The following is a 25134-nucleotide window of genomic DNA, read 5'->3' as shown; positions in this document are numbered from 1 at the left end:
TCGTAAAGAAGTAAAAGAGTATTAAAACTCATAACTGACATTTAGCTAAACTGAAAACAGTAGGTTTTTAATTTGATGAGACTGCAGGAGAAACCAGTGTGAGTATCATGTAGTATCATGTTTAGTTTAATAATATCAGTGAACAGTCTTCAGTTTTTTCAACTGACTGGCAATTGAAACGTGCAAAATATAACAAAATATATCAAAGCTACTCCAAAAAACTGCTAAACTTTTTAGCAAGTTTTATTGATTAATTTCTTATTATCTTATAGAATTTACAATATAGCCTTCTTACACAATATTTAGTGACTGAGAACGTATTTCACGTTTATGTGACAACTCCTCACAAAGTTCAGCTTCATTTCTTTAAAGGTTGACTTGCAGCAAAATTCACATTACAGTTATTTGATATGAAAATATTCACCATGTCTTACTCTGTTGTGTTGTAGGCACAAAATATGTGGAAATGTGATTACAAGCTCTTAAATGTTCAAAATCGAACAGTTAATCACAGCTATCACAAAACCGCTGTAGATTGGAACCTTTTTCAAAAGTGGCTCAAATGGGACGTAGTTGTACAAAATGGCTTCTGTTTACACTTTCACGCAACCTCATTCGTCGAAATATTTTTACAAATAAACTTCACGCATTCAATAAAACCATGTCTATTGTTCTTATGAGTCTATTTTATTGTCATTGTTATGCTGTCACTGTCAGCACTGATATCCTATAACTTACCGCAAAAATTTGTTTAATTTTTCAACGCTAGCTTGAAGAAGTACATATCAGTGTCTGATAAACATGACAAGCCTGTTGATCACCTGTGATAATCGAAAAATGCTGCAGAAATTATTTGTGAAGTATGAGTCACATGATCAGATTACAACTAGGCAATTAGACCAAGCCGAAACAAAACTGTAAAGCAGCGAGCATCTATATTTGATACGGGGTCTTCGGTAAAACCCGAAGTGTTTGTCATAAACTAGAGCTATGAGAAGTTTTATATTGCGCCATTTATTAGCCTTTCAATTTGTGTGAGAAGATCACGTGACAAAACAATAACCAAATTTAATGACTACATCAGAAAAATAAACTGATTCCGATCTACGGTGGTTTCGTGATGGCTGCGATCAACTGTTCGTTTTTGAGCTTTTAAGAGTTTGTAATCACGTTTTCACATATTTTGCACCTACAACACAGCAGAGTAATACATGGTGAGTATTTTGATACCAAATAACTGTAATGTGAGTTTGTTGCAAGTCAACCTTTAAATATGTATTCATTGTAAACATTGTTCCTGTCTGTCAGGTATTCAACCCCTGTGAGTTACCTTCTAAGTTTTTCTAATAAATAATGTTTCATTACATTTATTTTAGTAATAAAGTTTTTTACTAAAAGTTTAGATGGTAATAAACCTATTTTCCTTATTTATTTTCTTAAAATAAATAAAGAATATAAGTTTATTTTCCTTAAGTTCGCCCTGATAATGGCTTTTAAAAGACTTTGTCATAATGAGATTATATCAACCAATGCAATGAATTTCCATATAGGAACATTAGTTAATGTGTGGCCAGATCTTAGCCTATAATCTATTGCATAATGGCTTTAATATCAAAGTCACATTATAGAACTCAGGCTATTCTATTAAATAAATATCAACAATACTCATGTTTATATTATGGCTGTCTGTAATTGTCAACCAGAGGCGTCTATAGTGATAGGTTGTGTACACAGAGCAGCAATAGTTATCTGATCAACCCAGTTCTTCAAAGCATTTCATTCCCACAACAATAGTACAGCAAGGAGCTATTTTTCAAAGCATTGATTCACTTTTATACGCCATCAAGCCCGATCTGCAATTTATGACAACTATGTGTATCTCAGTATTATAGTGAGCACTTATTTCATAGAACTAATTAAATATATGACATTTATAAAGAGTAAAGTGCCAATACCAGATTTGGTCATTAAATGAGCTTGACCTCCTAACCACAAATAACTAACTTAATCTTTTCAATTGTATATATTAGTTTAAAAATGTGTCAAGAAACACTATGAAGAAACAATTATATAAGATCTGTACTGCACTACGTTGACTAACTGTGTTATCTTCGGTAGCTAATATTTCGTATTCCATGGATGGAAGTTTTCAGGGTCATATGTTGCACCTGTAATGTAAATAGAAACACTTGTCAGCTTTTATGGTTTTGTAGTTTGTGGTGGTCTGTTTACTTAAAAACTGGTGGACAAATTTCTGATTTAGTAACTGTCAACTTTGAGCAGACAACTCCAGAAGCTTTGAACAATAGCTCTAACGGATCATAATTCCTTCATGTGAAGAATTTTTCGCGCTGCAAGTTGTTGACAACAATCAGCACGTACTCACTGAAGTTATAGGCATTGCTTCGACAACGGGTCTAAGAAGAAGCCAAATTTTAAGCATTGCATGGTGTTTTATTGTGTTCTATTGCACTATGTGTAGCTTTGGCAATTACTTACTATTACAGCTGCATATGGGGCAGCTGTTTGCATCTACAGCAAAGCCACGCAATGGACAGCTCAGGCTATCGCATTCAAGTCTTGGACATCCATCTACAAAGTGAGCGCATTAACATATGTTTGCACAAAAAAGGGCAAACGTATACTAATGTTTACCCTTTAAATTATATAGGTCTTTATACATAGGTATACATTGCTTGCCATCGTTAGCATTAGTGTAGCTTTCAGTAAAAATTTATAATAATTTGGCTGTTAATATAAATATACAGCCAAATGTAGATGTTACGTGCCTTGATGAAGCACCTCTATAATCAAGTAACTTCAAATGGGAGTTCTATTCCTACAGAAGAAAACTTGTAAGGAAGAGTGGTTTTATCTTGTACTTAAATAAGTTGATAAATAGATGTACAAAAATAAATATTACAACAAAGAATGGGGTATAAAATGTGAAAAGCAACTCGATTACATAATCAATTCTCTAACTAAAAGCAAAATGTAACTTAATCACAAAGATTGTGCTGTTTTAACAGTAAGTAAAATAATAACTATTAAACTCAGGCTCTATAAACCATCATCATTTAGTAAGACAACTCCAGACGTTTAAGTTAGCACTTTTACAAATGTAAAACAATATTTTCACTACTCAGTGCTGTGTGTATATTTCATTAGAACTGAATACAACATATCAGTACACAAACTTCTTTTGATGATCAGACAATTCCTAGTCATCATCCAGTATGGCGACAATAGATTGCACATTTATTGATTGATGCAAACATGTAATAACCTGCAGCGCCGGCTAACATCGAGTATTTCCTGTTTGTTTGCATTGTGCATCGCTTTTCATTGAACACCTTTTAGACATTCAATTTGCAGGAAGAAAAATAACTACCTAATTTCTTCAATGTTCTTCTGAAACGAAAATATGGTGAAAGGCTCATATCACAGCCTGAAAATAAAAAAATAACATAAATAGTCTCACCACAACCACATCCAAGTTGACATCCATCTACCCCAAATACAAAACCATTTGGACAGGAAATTCCTCTCTCCACACAGTTGAACATTTCACAGCCTCCTGGTGGTGGATCTGAATAAAATAAAGTTAAATCATAAATTTAGTACACTTTTTTTGGTAAAAATTTAAAAAATTTAGTTCTACTTTTTTCAATAACAAACCAAATTCTAATGATTTATATACATGTATAACAAATTGTTTACCATGAGCTGGGCAGTGGGGCTCAGCACAGTGTTTTGCGTATGACCAAGAGTCACCTGGTGCAGCTGCAGTAGGCTTTGTACGAAACATTGCTAATTCGTGAGTAGTTAGTTAATTAGCCTATTGTGTTTGTACTCAGAAAAAAAGGAAACAATCATATGTACATGTTAAGCTAAAATAAAATATGTTTACAACCCACGCCGAGCTGAGTGTAGCTTTTCAAAAACATTTTTTATCATTATTTCTTCTTCGCAATGACCAGCCATGTCAGTGACATTATGGCTACCAAGCTTTCACAAATTGTAGATCGTCAGACTTGGGGTGATTATCCATTGAGTAGTAGTGCTAACATTGCAATGATTTCATTTTTAACAATAATAATAATGCTGTAAGCTATAAGAATAGTGATAACTCATCTAAGTTGAAAAATGTTGAACTTGTTACTCACAGTAGTAGCAAAAAGGCTGAAAGAGAGTTCTAGCTCATTCTGCAACACATTCGTAGTATTTTTATGGCATCAGCTGATGTAAAGTTTTACGTTGGTTAATTTGGCATCTTAATATTTTTTAATAGACCTTATGGTTCCAAAGTTATAATAACTCATATGCGCCATTGTCAAATACAGTCAAACATGGATAACTCTAACTTCAAGGGACCGAGCAAAAGTGTTCGAATTATCAGAGCATTCAAGTAATCAGAGCACTGTCACAAGTCCATATATTTACTTATTTATTAGTAGATACATGTACATATACAAACTATAATATAAATCAAAAGCACAAATGGCTTGTTTCAAATTAAATGCTTCTAATGTAAAGTTTAAAACGTTTTCATGAAAAAGTATAGAGATTTTTCTATCACTTGAGATTGGTTTGTTGTTTGAGGTGATGTTATTGCCAGGACGTTTTTCAGATTGACATTGGCAAAACTTGATCGTTGTTGAAATGCTCAAAAGAAAAGACATTTTTTCTTTTGGGGTTTTACCCACGATCAATTTTGCCGTTTTTTCTTGAAGTTTATGCAGATTACCTTACTTTACCTGGGATTCGTTAAGAGCAACACTCCGAGGCAGTTCAATTAGAAGTTTTACGAGGTTTTACGGTACATTCTATATCATTCACACTTTTTTAATAGATACTTATTGAATGTACACACGTATTCTGTGTTTAGGTCAAACGATGAATAGTTTTTTGTAGCTCAGACAACGTATACGTTTAATTACTTACAACAATTTTTAAGACGTTTTAAACATTCAACATTCCGACGTTGATTCAACACGGAATCAACGTCGGAAAACTATTCATCACGGGCTAGCCGAGTCACGCACTCAGAGATTTTCGCCACGCACATACAAAACAACATGCGATTTTTGTTTTGTATGTGCGTGGCGAAAATCCTTGCGCGCGTGACCCGGCTAGCCCGTGCTATTCATCGTATCGCAGTATAAATCAAATTTCACCAAACTTTTAGAAAAGTCGTTGACAAAAATATTTTGCCGATGGTGGTAATAACGACGCTTATGAATTACGAAAAGATGAAGTTTACCTCTATGGCTTTGAATAAAGTGATTTTCTAAAGCGAAAACAACCGTTTCGGTAGCTGTTGGGCAAAAAAACAGTTCGAATTAACAGTGTTGAGTTCGAGTTATCTATAGCAATTTATCATTACGTGGGAACGGACCAAAGGAAATGTTCGAATTAACCATGTGTTCGAGCTATCCGTGGACGAGTTATCCATGTTTGACTGTATTAGGCTTTTCAGAGTAGTTTATTGTCCTGGTAAAAAAAATTAATTGAATTACGAAAACGTTAAGAAGGCAAGACACACCTTATTCATAAAACACTACACCCAGAGTTATTCAACGGTTGTGAACACACCTTTTCATAATAGTCTTGCTTCATCAAGCAAGACTATTATGAAAAGGTGTCAAATTCAGTTGATTAGCAGTCAAAGCTTTATATTGTTTAGTAAACAGCAATTGATTAATGTTTTTTATTTATACATAATAATGTTAAATATATTGTTTTACAAGTCTTCTACAACACTAGCATGACTGCCACATAGACCATGACAGAGTAAATTAGATGAATAAGGAGGTGAACAATTTGATAATGATCTGTTTAAGGTTCTGTTGGCTTCACCATCAAGACCACTAGATACATGAGAGCATAAATCATAGAGGAGGCAACTACCGGTAGAATATTTATTCAAAATATAGATAAAATTCTGACTCACTGCATGCACAGATAGGGCAGCTTTCAGCGTCAGTAGCAAAGCTATGTGGACAGCTTATATCACAGTTTTCTAGTCTGGGACAACCATCTGAAAAAATAAGATCAACAAGGTAAACAAGATGGCTGCAAGATACCTCTCAGAGTGCTACACAGCTGTCTCACTGAAGGTTTTGGCAGAAAAAATAATACCTTGGGGTTAATAAAAAGGTTAACATTTTTTTGTGACAATTTGGAGAATTCTCATTTGGTGTGACTAGTGGAAGCAGGTGGCATCTTAATGAAAACAGGATGGCTTGTGACAATTTGGCATGAGACAATTTATAAGAAGCATAAAAGTAGAAACAAATACAATTATAATTTAGTCTTTCATTGAACTCATATGAGCACCACATGAGACAGGTAGGAACAGGTGCTGTCATTGAAATCTGTCATGCCGTCAATGAAAATTATCATCTGTCAGCTGAAAATTGCAAGTGGTTATGCTGTATAATGTAATCGTATTTTCAAACCTCTGACTGCGGCTTTGGACAAACAGACAGACATGGCATCTTACTAAATAGCAAAGATTTTAGTCTTACAACAGCAAAAACATTTTACAGATGCTTGAAACTTACTTCAGAAGAAATTAATAAACTAGTACGGTCAAATTAAATAAATACTCAAACTACTATAAATAAATAAAAATTGATATGACACTAAAACATGTGGGAGCATCTATCTTTTGATGGTCAGACAACTCTTAGTTATGTTCTAGTCTAGCAACAACTGATTAAATATGTAGTGAGTGATGCTGACGCAGGGCGACCTGCAGCATCAACTAACATCGAGTACTTTCTGTTTGTTTGCTGCATTGACGGTGTAAACTACTTTTCGTTGAATACCCACTATTTTTGAAAATTAATATATTGTAAGAAAAAAAACAACTACGTACTTTTTGCCATGCCATTTTCTTATGTGATGAAAATAAGATAAAAAGTTTTATATTTCATCCTATAAATTAAAATTGATAGCATAAATAACCTCACCACAACCACATCCAAGTTGGCATCCATCTACTCCAAATACAAAACCATTTGGACAAGTAATACCTTTTTCCACACAGTTGAACACCTCACAACCTCCTGGTGGTGGATCTATAAAACAAGGTGTGGTACAAATTTAGCATATTTTTTGGGAAACTGTAAAAACGATGTTTTAGTTTTTTAGTAGAGACCCATACTCCAAAACCTAAACAAGGTAAGACTCACCTTATTCCCAAAAAAACTACTTTCAGAGTTACTCAACGGTTGTAAACACACTTTCTCACAATAATCCTGCTACATCTAAATCTCAATGTAAATCTCCCACAATCTTTTTCCCGTGCAGGCCATTGCAGGGTGGATTTCGGACAAGCCATTTTTTGGAATCAACTCCCTAAGTCTATTAAAGGCATAGAGAAGATGGCCAGTTTCAAGAGAGAACTCAGGTTGCATCTTTTGACATGTGAGTAAAACTGATGACGACAAGCCCAACGCCACGACTAGCTATGCTATTGCGTATTATGGGATTCATCACTCCTCCAGCTTTTTTCTTTTGCTTAACTAATTTTGTTGATAAAAATAAAACACAAATCACAAATTAAATACATGAAACCAAATGTTAAGATGCTTATTAAATAAGTTTTGGTTGATTTCCAGTCAGAGCTATATATTGTTTGCTAAGCAGCAAATTGTGTAATTTTTTATTCAAACCTACTAATGCTAAATATATTATTTTACAAGTTTATTTTACTCTAGCATGCCAGCCGACTAGACCATGGCAGGATGAACTAGATAAGCAGGTTAGTAATTTGATGATTTACTATTCAATGCCTAATGAGTTTCATGATCATACTGATTACCATATGCATGAGAGGATAAACCATAGAGGAGACAACTACTAGTAAAATACTATGCAAAGTATACATAAAATTCTGACTCACTGCATGCACAGATAGGGCAGCTTTCAGCATCAGTAGCAAAGCCATGTGGACAACTTATATCACAGTTTTCTAGTCTGGGACAACCATCTGAAAAAATAAGATCAACGTGGTAAAAAATATGGCTGTAAGATACTTCTCAGAAGGCTACACAGCTGTCTTACTGAAGATTTTGGTAGAAGAATAATATCTTTGGTGATAATAAGATTAGCATTATTTTTAAGTTTTTTTAATTGTGGTCAAATTTATTTATTTTGATTTATTTGAACGCTTAATTAAAAGTGAAGAAAAGAGTATAGACCATCGCATATACCAGTCTTGCCAACTGTGTGTATTTATAAAAACACAAACATTTAAGTTAGCCTTTGTTATAGCTCGATAGTGGTGAGTCAATGCTTTGGCTAGTGCTGCAAAGGACATTAGAGACCTCTATATTTGTGGAACACAGGCTGAGTTTACTAAAGCTAACTGAGCACTTGAGGGTTGCAAAAAAGAGGATGCCATATAATGCTCATTTGCTGTGACTAGTGGAAGCAGGTGACATCTTAATAAAACATGATGGCTTGTGACATTTTGGCACGGAACAAGTTAGGTAATCTTTCATTGAACTCAAATGAGCATCACATGAGACAGGTACGAATAGGTGCTATCATAAGGTGGTCAGTTCCAACAGACAAGTAATAGCAGGTAATATTTTATAAAAAGCATCACTGCAAGAGGTGAGTAAAAGCAAATGAAATGTTATAAAATCTTACAAGTGTACTACAGGTCCACAATTTCACTGATCCCTGATGTCCTACAGTAATTTTAGGTTAACTAGTGACACCCAGGCTGTTGGCCTGTCAAAGCATGCATTTACTCATTCTTAGAAAACTTCTACAGACGCAGACATGGAAAATGTCAGTACAGTTCTTGATAATTTGTACAAAGCTAGTTTCCCAAAATTTACAACAAAGAGAGAGATAATAACTCCTAAAATTAGTTTCAAGTATCAGTGTATCCAAATCTATGTATCAAATGTTATAAATCTCAGTGTATCCACTTATAGCAATTAAAATCTAGCAGTGAGAAATCTATTTGGTACCCCATTTGATCTCGGGGACCTCTGGACATAGAGGCGGCAAATTTAATTATTAAGCTACACAAAATACATTAGATTCATTGCTCAAATAGTCATTACATTGGCTAAGATATTCACGCTTAAAGTACTTGCTTGGGGTTACTGTTGACCGTTATATGTAGCGATTGTTCAGCTGGCCCAAAACATGGATATTGTTTTAGTAAACATTTTAGTAAAGATCTAGCTTTTCAGGTAAGTCACTCAAATTCATTAGGTAATTATTCTATTACCCGGGCAGCGCCCTACGTTCGGCTAGTAATGTCCATATTTCAGAAAAAGAATAACCAGTCATAGTTTGCTTCTTGAATATAATAAAACTACTAGACTCACCACAGCCACATCCAAGTTGACATCCATCTACTCCAAATACAAAACCATTTGGACAAGAAATTCCTCTTTCGGTGCAGTTGAACACCTCGCAACCTCCTGGTGGTGGATCTGAAACAAAGAGAGCATAATTACTGTCTTTGCTCCAGGTATAATTTAATGAGATTCTTTGGAATGCTTTCAATCATTATTCATGCTTTTTTAAAGTGCAATCTGTATATATATTTTAAATAAAACATTAAAACTGTGTATATATTTGCCAACAAAATAATTTGTTTCTTATTTTGGATTAATCAAATTACGGAAGTATCAACAAAGTCATGTTTACTACAATGTATATTTAGCTGTATTTATTAGTAATGTTTCTGTTTTATTTTAAATATAGGTTTTTTTTAAATCAGAAAGTTGGAGTATATTTTCACACTAAACTTATCTGCAGCACTTTGCAGTCACATTAAACTGAAAGTTTTGAAAAAATAAAATGCATTGAAAATTGCTTTTTAGTAAGAATTAAGGTGTTACATGTTTAGATTAGATAAAACTGCTGACATACTGCATGCACAGATTGGGCAGTCTTTGGCATCTGTAGCAAAGCCATGTGGACAGTTGATATTACAGTTCTCTAGTCTAGGACACCCATCTGTGAAACAAACATTTTCATCGTAGGCATATGGTTAGTTTGAAAGTTGTACTAGACAAGCAGTCTGATATGATTATGACTAATAGTATGTTGGCAGTCTGTTGCAGCTGATAATTACACTTTTAGCTAAGCTTGATACTATCTGCTCCACTCGACAACCTTTCGACATCACAGAATAACTGTGTACATAGCTGTTACCCATGAGTATCTCTCATGGCACACAGGACTGCCAACATACTAGTAATCATAATTTTAGTTTCTCAAATTTCAAAAACTGATCACATTCTAAACTCTTTTTCTACCTCAGAGTCGCGCTTCAAAGTTTGTTTGATTTTTATATCTTGCCTCTCAATCTTTACTATAATAAAAGCTGCATCTGTCCATCTGTATGTCCAAAACCACGCTAAAGGTTTTAGAAAAAAATATTGCACCTCAATGTAGTCTGCACCCAGATATCCGAATTTGCAGCCAAGCACTATCACTGTGCCATTCGACCACTTTTGCACATTAAAGATTAATTTTACGTGTGTACTTATTACACTTGATGATCTCTCATGGCGCAAAAGACTGTCAGCGTGCTAGCGCCTTTAAAAATGAAGAACATTACCATTATGACCAAGCTATGTAAGCTTCTATCTGTTTCATGTATTTTTCAAACTAGCTCAAATGATGATACTAGCAACAACGCATATTTTGTATTAAATAATTCTTAGTTTACTTAAGTGTTTACTCTGGTAGACTTTGACGTATCAAGAACATTTATAGGCACTGCTATAGTGATTAAACATTCAATAAATCCAGATCAATCAGTTAAGTTGGAACTGTTTAAATAATTGCCAAGCACCAGATCGAAAGTCTCTTAACCAAACTCCAAAAAGACTTTTTACAAAAATACCAAGAAATCTTTGTAAGATGATATTTGTTAAAAATTAGCTAGATGAAAAAGGACTTTACTGTTTTATTGAAGAAGAAACTTTATTGTTTAAGTGTATTGCTATTGAGTAGGTTGATAACACTTCATAGACTTACTGTGATTCATCTTGTCTTTAATCCTCTATTAAAATGCAATATTCAAGTACCAGAATCGTGAAATGCTAGCGGCAAACATAATGGTTGAAGGTTACAAGCGATTTATAACAGTGTCATCTCCGAGTGCCAAGCGTTTACAGGTACTGCGTCATTATTCAGAGACATCGTTACCGCAAAACAGTGTCATGGTAACGCTGGGAGGTAATTATTGCATATTTCATCACCTTTAGTAAAGCTATTGATCTTTACTAAGACCCAATAACTAAACGATTCTCAGATAGATAAGCATTCTACTAAATCACTCATTGACGTTTTGTTGTTAAGTACTTTCACATTAATAGATTTTAATTTGAGAAAATCTGCAGCAGGCTTTTGCCAACATTGTCCTAAGGTTCTGAAAAGATGATGAATGTACATTTTATATTTAAATTCACTGTCATCAGTTTTGTTGACTTTCGTGTGCTAAATTTATATTATTTTAAAAAGTATAACCGGTAACATGAAAACCAAACTTCTATTTAATATACATATACAGTATACGTAGTTTGTTATTTTACGTTTGTATTCAAAATTAATTCTTCGAGCAAACATAAGTAAGATAAAGTAAAATTTACGAAATAAAAATAATGGATTAAAATTCCATAGTTCAATTCCATAAAACAAATGTAAAATCTAAAAAACGGAAGATTTTGTTTGATGTTAAACAACGTAAATCAGCTTCAAGTATAAGTAGCGGCTTATCCTTTGTTTATATTTAAAAGTGATTCTGTGGCTAAAAATAAATAAGATAAAGTAAAACTCAAAGCTACAAAAAAACTCTACACTAACAATAATAAGTGGAAACATTTTTAGGCTAAAACTTATCCGGAAAGTTAAATTTCTCTTTACTAAAAATCTGTTTCAGAGTCATTCATCAGTTGTCTTTGTTTTCAAACAATGACAACTGAGTGACCCCGCGATAAATAATAAATAATTTTTTCTTGTTTACGATAAACATAAAACAATATACATGTATATGTTAACACTCAGGATTTGTATGAGAAAGAGATTGTAGTGAACTACTGAGGCAGAATTTTTGAAAAAGCTTACTAAATAATCTTTTTTACAGCTGAACTTTTTATGATTTTTTAAGCATTAAATATTAAAGAAGATAAAATGCTGTAAAAAAACATACAAACAAGTTTATAAAAATTGTCAAACAGAAGTACAAGTGTCGTGTGTCGCATCTCATATTGTCAACTCACCACAGCCACCAAGCCACTAACCAATAATATGTTCATTACAGTGCGAGTTCCTCAAGTTATTGTGTATTACGCAGCTAAAACAGATATTTTTACAAAAAGCAGTAAATTTTTCAACTAAACAACTGATGCAATGCTTGCCTGTTTGTATAGTCATTACCAACATATGTAGATTTTATTAAAGGTTTTGAAATGTAATCTAAAATCTTTAACTCGTAGTATAATTATAATATTATTTATCATGTAAAATGTTTATGTCTTTTATTTTTAAAGTCTTTAGTACACAAGATTTACCTGAATTTATTTATAATCCAAAAAGATTTCCACTTTTGAACTTTAGTAGACTAAATGCAAGTCTCTGATTTAAGTTTTTGTATTTCTATACTTGTATTAACGTTAATTTTAGACTGATCGTCATTAGACCAAATGGTATATTGAATGAATCAGTTTTAGACGAAATGTCGTTGGAAATCGTGGTCTATTAGACCACTTAGATTTGGACCAATTGGTATTAGACCAATCGTCATTAGACTAATTGTCCCAGATCTTATTGGGCCAAGTTTAAATAAAGCAATCTGTTAACACCATGTTGTTTAGAAATACATTGATTTAAAATCATGAAGTTTCAGGTCAATTGAAGCCGGAGTTTTTTGCAACTAGCTAAATGTGCATAACTTAAAAATTGTTTACGTTCATTGGATATCATTTCCTCACTGCTGAGAGAGTGACTGATCTAGCGAAGGCCAGAAATCACTTAAACATTTGCATAAAGCTTTATAGCAAATGGCAAATGGGACAAGCCTTAATACCAGCTTGAACGTCATCCAGGCTAACAATATTTCCTCTGGGTTGTTTCCCCTTCAGCAGCCTGTGAAATGTATGCTAGAAAAAAATGTAAAAAAAGAACCCAGAAAAGCAACTATAGCCTAGATTAGTCATTTGGTAAACTTTAAAGAGAATTGTACAATATTGTCTACAAAATACTAATCTGAGTTCATAAATGCTTCAGCCAATAATGATATATTTTTAAAGTAAGGAATATTTGCATATTGGTATGTGAAGAAGATCTCAATGGTACACACAAAGGCCACAGGGTACTGATAATTTTTAGTGATAAAAGACTCCACTCACACATCGCTCAAATATTTTGCTATCCAAAAGACTAAAAACTCATCGAATGAGTGAAACTAATAGAAACAATAAAAGGAAGTCTAACTCAATAAGGATTTTACTTTATTCAATATGATAACTAAAAAATTCAGTTATCAGAATTACGCGATCATTCTATGTATTGTGTTATGTTCGAATACAGTAAGTTCTTTGGTCAACTGTCCTAAACAAAGCAGAATTCTTTTTATGCGTCATAAAATGGCCGGTCAAAACCATTTTTGATCAATGGTTTTCATTCAAATTAATTCATTTAGCACAAATTAAACGAATTAACTTAAAATTTGTAATTAAACGTTAAATAAAAAAGTTAAATTTAAAAGCTGACATTTTAGCCAGCTACTAAAAAAACTGATGATTCACACCTTCTAGAATATGGTGATTTTACATAAAAACACTTTGCTTAACAACAAGATGTTAGCTGAATGTTTCACCTGGACATGACCCAACAGGACCTTCAAGGTCTTCTAATGCTAGTCTTCTTACCATCCTTATTGTGTCCTATCAATACCTGTTATCACCAAAGTAGGCACATGCTACTTACTGCAGGCACAGACTGGGCAGCCCGTCACACCAGTTCTATATCCATGCTCGCAGTTCAAGTTACACTCTAGCCTTGGGCACCTCGCTACAAGAGGAGATCCAAAAATTAGGGTTGGCAACCGCGTGCTAGGCTAGCCACTCAGAGAGATTTTTGTTTAGTTAATGTAAGACTGTAGATTTATGGTATTGTTTTTGCTAAAGGGGAATTGTCTTCTTTTTTTACACTGAAATATATTGCTGTTTCAATTTATTTTTAGACGGCATTCAAATGGTTTTACACCCTCTTTAGAATTATTCAATGCTGAATTGAATTTTGAATCGAGTTTTATTTTTTATCAAGTAAGACAATTGCTAATAAATCAACCATAAAAATAAGTGATGAAAGCTGTAGGTGCACAATAGCTTGATTAAAGGTGCAGAGCTCAGTTGGCAGGTAGTGTCCAGGATGTCTCTCACATTAAGGAAAAATCGCAGCAATTTAAGGGAAAGAGAAAAATACAGCCCAATGATGCACAGATTACTTCTGCCTCAACAGCGGGTGCCGCTTCAAGACCATCCTAAATAGGTTAAAGTTTCTGATTCCCTGATTTTAGCAGGAAGCTGCTTCCAAGCTTTTGAGGTTTGATAGGCAGGTGCTTCCATAGTTTTTTGTCAAAATTTTACTACATAAACCAGTAGAAATTATATTTGCTTAAAGGTTGACTTGCAACAAAATTCACATTAAAGTTATTTGGTATCAAAAGATTCACCATGTCTTACTCTGTTGTGTTGTAGGTGCCAAATATGTGGAAATGTGATTACAAGCTCTTAAAAGCTCAAAAACGAAAAGTCGCCGTAGATTGGAATCTCTTTATTCCGATGACGTAGCCATGAAATTTGGTTATTGTCTTGTCATGTGATGTTCTCGCGTGAATAGAAAGGCCAATAAAAACCTCAATATAAAACTTATCGTAACACTAGTTTATGACGAACACTTCGGGTTTTACCGAAGACCCCGTATCAAATATAGATGCTCGCTACTTTTCAGTTTTGTTTCGGTTTGGTCTAATCGGCAAGTCGTAATCTGATCATGTGACCCAATACTTCGCAAATAACTTTTGCAGCACTTTTCGATTATCACAGATGACCAACAGACTCATCATGATTATCAGACAATGATGTGTACTCCTTCGAGGTAAGGCTAAAAAATTAAATGAATTTTCACGGTAAGTTATAAGATATCACTGCTAAAAGTGAAAGCATTACAATGAGGATAAAAAAGACGCATAAGAACAATAGACATGGTTTTATTGAATGTGTGAAGTATATTTGTGAAAATATTTCGACGAATAAGGTTGCATAAAAGTGTAAACAGAAACCATCTCCCACAACTACGTCACATTTGAGCTGTTTTGGAAAGAGAATTCAAACTACGGCGGTCTCGTGTGGCTGCAATTAACTGTTCGTTTTTTAGCTTTTAAGAGCTTGTAATCATATTCCCACATATTTTGCACCTACAACACAACAGAGTAAGACATGGTGAATCTTTTCATATCAAACAACTGTAATGTGAATTTTGTTGCAAGTCAACCTTTAAATATGTTTCGAGAACTTTTAATGCAGACTTTGAAGTCAAGTTTAAAATCTTTTACATGTAGATAACTCGCAATCAGTGCATATTATATTATTATATATTATACACAATTACATATATATATATATATATATAAATATATATATATATATATATATATATATATATATTAGTTCTTTTTACTAGAAATACAGCAAAACCTCTGAACCTATTTGAACGCCACACCAATTTGAACACTGCCTCTAGTTGACCTCCGCTTCCAATTGGCTGCCACTAGAGAGGAAAGATTGAAAAATAGATCACTATGGCGTTCAATAAGAGGTGTATGGTAGTTTTAAAACTGTACTGTAATCTCTGTTAGTCCATTAGAGAGCTTTATAAGTACTGCTGCAGCACCCAGTAACTCTCGACTGACTTGGTACCAATTCCTTATAATACAGTTTACAGTTTTTTTAATCACTTCTCTGAAGACATGAACTATAAAGATCTGGGGCTACATACCACATTCACATATGGGGCAGTTGTTTGCATCTACAGCAAATCCGTTAATAGGACAGCTCAGGGTTTCACAGTCTAGTCTTGGGCAGCCAACTACAAGTTAAATATATTTTAATAGTGTGCATGGCAAAGGCTTAAACTCAAAACGAACAGCTCTCAGTATCAAAACATATAGATTCAGAGAACAGAAATAGTATTTTATTAGCTATATAATAATGATGGTTAAAAAGCTAAATAAAGTTATATGAATAGTTTTACTGTATTTATTAAAATTTAATATGATAATATCTATATTAATAAATTCAACTTTTTATTGTCTCTGTCTGTTAGTCTGTGTGAATGCTATGTGTTTCCCCTTTTTTTGGCCGATTTCATTCGATCTCATATATTCACACTCATATGCTCCGTGCCTTTCACCAGGCGACTAAAATATTTGATTTCAAAACTCCATCTAGTTTCTGAGAGCCTTTTAAACATCTACCTGCTGTCTATCTGATTAACAATGAAAGAAATCCAGGGCATTACTAGGCTTACTGCACGCTTTATATAAACTCCTGAATATGAAGTTAATTGCTATATATTATTATATATTATTATATATTATATAATTTGGCACACCAAATTAACACCAACAGCAAGAATATTTCACAGTTAGAGGTGTAGTGAGATATATTTGTTGTAGCTAGTTATAACTTTATCTTTTTTCCTCATAAAGTACCAGCTTAGACTAGGAAGACGTCTGATGACACAAAGGTATGTGTGAAGTTTACAACTCATAAGCTAGGAATATACTCAACTCTAAAGGTGGTAGAGTTGAGAATGCTAAAAGTTGCAATGAGGGTTATTAGAATGGATAAGATCAAAGAAGAGTACATCCGGGGAAGTGCAGGTATTGAAAGGGTTGAGAAAAAATTGAGGGAGTGGAGGCTAAGATGGTATGAACACGCGTTTTTATATGACTACATGTGTATGAACAATCCCTTTGAAAAGTATGTGGAGTGATGGAGGAATGAAGAGTACTGTATATAGAAGATCGAGGTGCTGGACATGGAGCTGCCAGGAATAAGGAGGCAAAGAAGACCCAAAAGAAGTTTTATGACTGTAATGAAGGAGGATATGAGAGACCTGAGAGTGACAGATGAGGATGCAAAAAATAGAATTAAATGGAAAAGACTATTTGCAGGTGCAACCTTTAACAGAAAAAAATCAAAAATGTAAAAAGATACAACAGAAGCTAGGTATTAAACCTGCTCAGCAAATGATTCTTTAGAAGAATTTTGTGAACGGGGCTGGCTATAAGGCCCTCTAAACAGCTGCATTGCTCAGTCTTCAGCTATTGCGGTAGATTCATAGTAGCACTAAGTGTAACACAGATAAATATGCTTTCTTTACAAGACAACGTATGGCTCATACATGATGATCATTTTTTGCATAAGATATCAGAAACAATTAAAAATTTTATTATCTGATCAATATCAAAGCTTACAATTCATGTTTTTAACTGAGGTACTGTTGAGCACCATACAGCAAGCAAAATTATATACAAAAATATGTCTTTAAAAAAAACTAACTGTTAAAGGCTGCTGTATTTTCATTCAAACATTTTATTATCATAGCAATTATATTATCAGATTAGCGGAATGTCTGTCGTTGCACGGGTATTAAAACTCAGCTTATAAACAATGAGAAGTAATGTAGTTGCCTGCCACTTTCCATTAGCCTGGCAAATTGCCAATGGATAATTTAAGTAAGCTCTAACTAATACATCAAGGGCGTTGCGCTGTAACGGAGAGAGGTAGCGTATTTTACCCACATAGATGTAGTGACATATATCGCCCAATGTCCATCAATCTCGCTTAGCTAAATTGGTAAGGCATTTACCTGACGAACGGGAGGTTCTTAAATCAAATCTTCTGTAATAAGAATTCTTCATTCCACTATTTTAATAGCAATAGCTGGACATACTGAATTACACACGCGGAATTTGAGATTTATATATATAGTTTGACTAGTTGAATGTCCAGTGTTGCCTGGGTAATAAAGGTCTTTGCACAGAAAATTTATTGCCATATATCATATAACAACAGTTACCATTCTAACTTTCAAACTTCATAACATGAAAAAAGCGTTTTGTGGAGTTTAAATAAACCAAAAGAAAATAAAAACAGCTGTAAAAGTTTTCAAACTTTTTCAAACAACGGTAACTTTCAAATTTCATATTATGAGGAAAATGTTTTGTGCAGGTTTAATAAAGCAAGAAACAACATAAAACAACTATAAAAATGTTTAAGTGTAAATATGAAACAATTAGCAAGTAAGAGCTAAATTAGATCTGTTTTGCTACAATTACAATAACAGATGATTTGGTAATGATACAATTAATACAAATTGAGAAAACCAAATACAAATCCTGAATATGTTGGTTGAATGTTGAATTATTCGTGCATAGAAGTGTATGTGTGTGTGTGTGGGTGATGTAGGGTGTGTGGTGTGTGGTGATTGTGGTGTGTGGTGTGTGGTGAGTGTGGTGTGTGGGGTGTGTGTGTGGTGTAGGTGTGTAGTGTGCGGTGTAGGTATGTGGTGTGTGCATGAATGTGTGTATATAGTTTTGATGGATAGCGTCTGCTGGAACAGTAGACGCTATCCATCAAAACTTTTGAATATTACGCAGCGATACTGGCACCTCTCAATTCTGGTACAGATGTAAAAAATGAGATATCGGACTGTCTTTGTCTGGTACATTGTCTGACCAAATGGAGAGAGAATGTAGAGGCTACTTCTACTCGAAATAATACAATTGCCCGTGTAAAAAATATTTTCTTTTACCGATTTAGCAATCAAACCTTACAAAAAACCTGAAATAGAAGTGTAACCTACATTTGAAACTGAAAGAGCACATTTAAAAATTTCAAATTTCAAAAAACAAGTAATGGTAGCAAAAATTAGGTTTCAACAATTTCAAAAAATAGCAAATGCAAAAGTTAATATTAGTTAATAATCAAAAGTGCACGCCAAGTGTGCACTCTTGGCGTGCACTTTTGCACCGTATGCATGTGCGTACGGTATACACTATATAATAAGTGCAACACATTTTTAAGGTCTGTATAGCTCTGTGATTAAGCTGTGTGGATTGGAAGATTGCAGTTATAATCACCGTGAGTTCAAATACAGCAAGCAGCGAGCTTTTAAATTAAGATTTTAATAGCTATAGCCGGACATACACAAGCACATACAGGCCTTGAGAAGTATATAGATAAAAATTGATATTTATATTGTACTCACAACAGGTACACCCAACTTGGCAGCCATCTTCTCCAAATAAAAAGAAATTTGGACAAGAAATACCTCTTTCAGTACAGTTTAACACTTCACAGATTTTTGGTGGTGGATCTATAAAGCAAGCGATAACACGGTTTAGATCTGCTTCAAACACTACAAACTGGAATAGAACAGCCAAATACATAGAAACAATTTAAAAATTAACTTACACAAAATGTTAGTAGATTTTGTCTGAAAGTAACTGTATTTTTCTATCATTTGCGAATGTTTTTGATATTTGAGGTCATCTGCCTGCCAGTTTTAATGTTTCAAGAGTAAAATCAACCAAAATTGATTACGGTTAAAATTCTCAGAAGAAAACACGTGCGAAATGATGTCACTAGTTTTATTGTTGCTATAGTTGATATTGGCTATTGTGTTCAAGTTTCAGCATTGCACATTTCCATTCTGGCAGTCTTTTTGCAGCTATAGATGTCATAATCACACTTTCGCTTGAATCTGATTTTAATCTTGTAACATTCTGGCAGTCAGATCACCCCAAATATCAAACATGATAGAAAAATAAGGATACTTTCTGATATCTACTAAAAATTTATGGAAGTTCATTTTTAAAGCAGGAAACTTGAAGGAGCTTACTGCAAGCACAGACTGGACAGACTGACACATCATTTCTGTATCCATGCTCACAGTCCAAATTGCAGTCTATTCTCGGACACGTTTCTGTAAACATGAATATGTGTGAGCGTACATAGGCCTACTTATACATATATACACATGGTTATGTGTTTACACATTGGCAAACGAGGCAGGTTGAAGATAGTCTGGTATTACTCAAAACAAATAACTCTAGTTAACAACATAAGTAAATATGAATTAAATTGATCAGCCAAAACAATCAGCTTACAGAGAATTTATGAGATTATGGGTATTTCCGCAAAAGCTCACCGTTCATAATTAGGTAATACTCGTAAAAAAAAGTCTATTTAATTTAAGTTCAGAATCGTTTTTTTCCCAAAGTAAATACAATTTTTGATTATTTATATTTTTCATTTTATGTATCTGTCACGCCAACACATCTGCGCATTTAATGAACCTGATTAACTCATTATCATAAACTGTATGAAAGATCAAGTGTGATGCATTCAGTGAGCTTAGTAAAACTTGTCAATGTTTAACTGTGATAGAAGAGGTGTTAAAGAGGTGTTAAAGAGGTGTTAAAGAGGTGTTAAACAGGTGTTAAACAGGTGTTAAAGAGGTGTTAAAGAGGTGTTAAAGAGGTGTTAAAATCCGATTTCTCATGATGCTGTTAAAATATTTAACAATATAAGATACAATTTTTCAATCTGTTTTAAGATTAAGACTTTCATTTCATTCAATGCGAGTTAAATAAATTAAATTAAGTTTTTAATTAAAGTTTTAGGTAAGGAAAAGGAGGTAAAGGAGTCAGCAATTAGAACTAGCTGTTTTGGCTAGCTAGTGTCTCATATTGATGACATCATGCTTACCGCATACACAGCCTAGCCGGCAGCCACGAGTGTTTGTTGCCCAGCCATGGGAGCATAATCCTAGACAGTCGAATTCTCTGCAACTGTTCGTGGGAGACCATCTGGAGACAGGAGTGTTAGAAGACCTAAAAGACATTCATGTTTAGTATTAACTAGCATGCCATAGACAGATCATCTGTGGAATGTAGTGACAGGAAGGACCGTATTTTATTTCTCCTACTTAAGTTTTTCCTAGGATACATTCTAGACTAGCTGTATTAGACTTGTTGGACAGTTGCATGGAGTTCTAGAGAAATATTTCAATGCACATTCTTCTTCTTTCAGCTTTTCCCATTTAGGGGTCGTCATCACAAATGGTGTATCCTGGTACATAATATATTGTGACTATTTTCACATAGGATTTGGCACAGAAGCAATTGTGGCTGAATGTCCTTCCTAACATCACCAATGATCCTCCTGGGATTCGAACCACTGACTTACTGATTATATGTCAGCACACAAACCATTAAACCATAGCTGCTCTTTAAAGTGTTAAAAATTTTAATGCTTAATTTTAAATGCCATGACAAAAAATAAATGACATATTTTAAACATTATTAAGAATATATATGTTAACTTGTAAATACCAGCCAAAACAGATGTTATGCTGAAATGCACTTCATCTATTTCAAAGTCGCTACTGTAAATGGTATGTCTTGGTACATAATATATTGTGACTATTTTCACATAGGGTTTGACACAGAAGTAATTGTGGATGAATGCCCTTCCTAACATCACCAATTATCCTACTGGGATCTGAGCCACTGACCTATTGACCTAACCCCTTAACCATGGGTGCCTCCCTATTCTAGAGTGTTCAGGCATAAACAGAGATATATCCTTGCGTACATCTCTGCTTTCATATAAACCAATTTAGATATACGGTTCATAGACTCTCATACATGGTTATAAACCCTTACGCATACCATCGCATGCTCACTCATGTCTATGTTTATATAACGCAACAATAATACAATTATTATACATGTACATGCCATATGCACATTTGGGGACACCCATATACACTATGTATATGCCCACCCTTTTCCCTCAAGCACACTAGTACAGATTTGCATGCACCTAGATGCAATCAAATAGCCACACTCAGGTATGGTGCATGTTCATCTATCCTGTAGAGCTGCATGTGAACAGTTATGTGATATCTGGTTTTCGCTGGATTAGAGTCACTCTCTCAACAAGAAGAAAATGGTATCCGGCAGACAAAAACAGGTTGAGAAATGCTAGTATTTTTATCTGGTTGCAGCGACTGGTTGATAGATGGGTTTGTTTATTTTTACCCTCTAGATGCTGCCATGGTGCATCGTCGGGACATCTCAGTGGTTTTACAGATAATGGTTTTGGTTCAGTAAGGGTGTCTAGTTAACTCTCCCCATTTGTATGAAAGTTAACAGTTTAGTCGCCGTCGACCCGACCCATGTACAGTCGGTACCGTATTCTAGTTATTATCGGTAGCAGGTTGTATGTGATATTATAGCAGGTTAGCAGGTAGCAGGTTACATGAATACATGGGTATACATGTATGTATATTCATGATGTACATGACTATATGGTGTACATGAATATATGCAAGTGAGTATAATTATGGGAGACTAAGTATATATACAAGAGTGTCCCTGACCTAATAGGTCACATCAGGTACATTTTTTATACCTGTGCAGTCTCATATATCCATACACACCTGCATATATTCATGTACACTTAGATACGCTCATGTGAACTTGCAGTCTCGGATACACACTCGTATACTCATGTACAGTTAGATGTTCTTCTACACTTACCTCACTCCAGGTTGACAACTTCCTCCGCAGCAAACCATGTCTTGTCCGCAGTCAGAATCTTCTTGGCAGTTTCTTCCCGGAGGTCCTCTTCTGCCTCGGCAGCCATCACCGCGTCTTCTCCCAACAGCTACGAAGAAACGCATCAAGATTTTTAAAGCTACAATCTTTTTTCTTAAAGTCATCGTATTAATTAAGTGGTTATATTATAGCAGAGTGTAATATTGTTCATTGTACTTGGAGCTGGTGGTGTTTTTGTAATGCTAACAGTTATGCCATCTTCTACTATCTATTAAATTCTCTTCTTTTAAAAGATTTTTGTTAATTGAAATAGATAATAAGGCACAAATTTTGTGCAAATGATGTGGTATAATGGTATAATATAAGACATTTAATATTTAATGATTTCTGGCTAGGATATGGCAATGCGTATACAGATAATGTGCCAAAACATCATATATAATACATTGTCAAAGCGTAAGGTGATACAACACTCTTTATGACACTAGAGTTAAGGCAAAAAGATTTGATGCAATAAATAATTGTGTAATTTACGGTAGTATAACATGATAATATATTATATTGTAATACATAACACGACAATATAGAATATTTTAATACATAGCATAATAATATATGATGCAATGATACGAGTACATCACATGTATCATAATAATATATGATGCAATAATACGAGTACATCACATGTATCATAATAATATATGATGCAATGATACGAGTACATCACATGTATCATAATAATATATGATGCAATGATACGAGTACATCACATGTATCATAATAATATATGATGCAATGATACGAGTACATCACATGTATCATAATAATATATGATGCAATGATACGAGTACATCACATGTATCATAATAATATATGATGCAATGATACTAGTACATCACATGTATCATAATAATATATGATGCAATGATACGAGTACATCACATGTATCATAATAATATATGATGCAATGATACGAGTACATCACATGTATCATAATAATATATGATGCAATGATACGAGTACATCACATGTATCATAATAATATATGATGCAATGATACGAGTACATCACATGTATCATAATAATATATGTTGCAATGATACGAGTACATCATATGTATCATAATAATACATGATGCAATGATACGAGTACATCACATGTACCATATTAATATATGATGCAATGATAATAGTACATCACATGTATCATAATAATATATGATGCAATGATACGAGTACATCACATGTATCATAATAATATATGATGCATTGATACGAGTTCATCACATGTATTTGAGCAATCCCATGAAGATTAAGTAGGATGTCTGCTTAGCTTACTGCAAGGAGATGCTCTGTGCCTGTTTTAACAGCCACTGTTGTACAAACAATGGTTCTGCGATTTTGGCTGGACATGTCTGAGTCCAGTGGCATGGGAACCTTGATGGTTGGAGACACACCCAGTTGTATAAAGCAATTTTAGGTTGGATGTCATTTTTGTCACCTCCAGTGGCCTTATTAGGAATTGAACCCCAGCCTGTTGTTTGCAGATCATGCGCTCTAGACCAACAGGCCATGGGTGCTCTCATAGACATACATGTATATAATCTCAGGTCACATAGATAATACTCGTCTGTCACGTAACTGTGACTTCTCATCTGTATAACGCTGGTCTATAATTGCAAAAGCGTAATCATCTAGTTATGATGCGGATTAGCTACAATACAAAATTAATATATGAACTTGCTTGATATGTATTTGATTTAAGATTAAATTAAATAATTTTAAATTAATTGAAAATTAGGAATAAAAATGTAATTGCTATTTCTTTGCTAAGTCAATTATCAACTGTATGAAAACTTATCTGATTCTTTAAAAGCTGGTTGCTTTAAACCTGAATTAACGTTTCAAAAAGATTTTTAATAAAACAAATTTTTAAATTGTGAGAATTGCACATATCAGTCAAGGAACAAGCTGCCCAAGAGCAGTAGTACTGTCTTACTCTGAACTCTAGCTGAGATCTGTTGAATGATAAAATGAGAGACCGCGTGATGGTTCTACATTTAGTAAAGAAATCTGGTGCTAATTATAGTATTTATAAACAATCAACTGATCTACCTGTTAACATACATAATATTCTTCTTCTGATAAAAGGTTAAAAGAAGACTTACCAACAGCGTCAACCACCAGAGAGAGGCATAGCAAGACAATTATACTTTTAAATAGAGAAGAGGACTGCAAAACCATGTTTACCCTAGTTTGGTTTGTGAATAATTTAGCTACTTCAGTGATATCATTTATATTGGACTGAATCACGTGGCGCGTGCCTATTAACTTGGGTACACATTAAGCGCAATAGGAAGGAGGAAGCCGTTGCTATGGTAACAAAACATTAATACACATCATTCTTTAACCTCAACAATTGTAAGAGATGTGACAGTATTTTGCTCA

At 34.0% G+C, this 25134-nt stretch overlaps 1 protein-coding gene across 3 annotated transcripts; it reads right to left on the bottom strand.

Annotated features, from left to right (window-relative positions):
- Positions 1-1444: 1444 nt before the first annotated feature.
- On the bottom strand, positions 1445-24979 carry LOC137396188 (cysteine-rich motor neuron 1 protein-like). Of its 3 annotated transcripts, XM_068082346.1 has the most exons (15): positions 24855-24979; positions 22670-22796; positions 20832-20956; positions 19963-20046; positions 19330-19437; positions 16051-16140; positions 13978-14061; positions 9360-9467; positions 7913-7999; positions 6978-7085; positions 5954-6040; positions 3482-3589; positions 2500-2592; positions 2102-2168; positions 1445-1853 (listed from the first exon to the last, which is right to left on the bottom strand). In XM_068082346.1, exons 1-14 carry the CDS (start codon positions 24928-24930, stop codon positions 2119-2121), a joined length of 1335 nt encoding a protein of 444 aa, XP_067938447.1. In that variant the 5' UTR covers positions 24931-24979; the 3' UTR covers positions 1445-1853; positions 2102-2118. The 3 variants fall into 3 exon arrangements, with proteins under 3 accessions (XP_067938447.1, XP_067938446.1, XP_067938448.1); XM_068082345.1 differs by having other exon boundaries at positions 1445-2168; XM_068082347.1 differs by lacking the exons at positions 7913-7999; positions 9360-9467 and having other exon boundaries at positions 1445-2168.
- Between the last annotated feature and the right edge of the window lie 155 nt (positions 24980-25134).

Source organism: Watersipora subatra, chromosome 5, assembly GCF_963576615.1.
Source record: "Watersipora subatra chromosome 5, tzWatSuba1.1, whole genome shotgun sequence".
Lineage (NCBI taxonomy): Eukaryota > Metazoa > Bryozoa > Gymnolaemata > Cheilostomatida > Watersiporidae > Watersipora > Watersipora subatra.
This window is presented reverse-complemented; position numbering and strand designations above follow the sequence as displayed.

Coding starts and splice junctions, on each gene's coding strand:
- LOC137396188 (XM_068082345.1), bottom strand. CDS start 24,930: ATGGTTTTGCAGTCCTCTTCTCTATTTAAAAGTATAATTGTCTTGCTA. Junction 20,957..22,669: donor AGTTGTCAACCTGGAGTGAG/GTAAGTGTAGAA, acceptor AATGTCTTTTAG/GTCTTCTAACACTCCTGTCT. Junction 7,086..7,912: donor CTGCCCTATCTGTGCATGCA/GTGAGTCAGAAT, acceptor CTTGTTTTATAG/ATCCACCACCAGGAGGTTGT.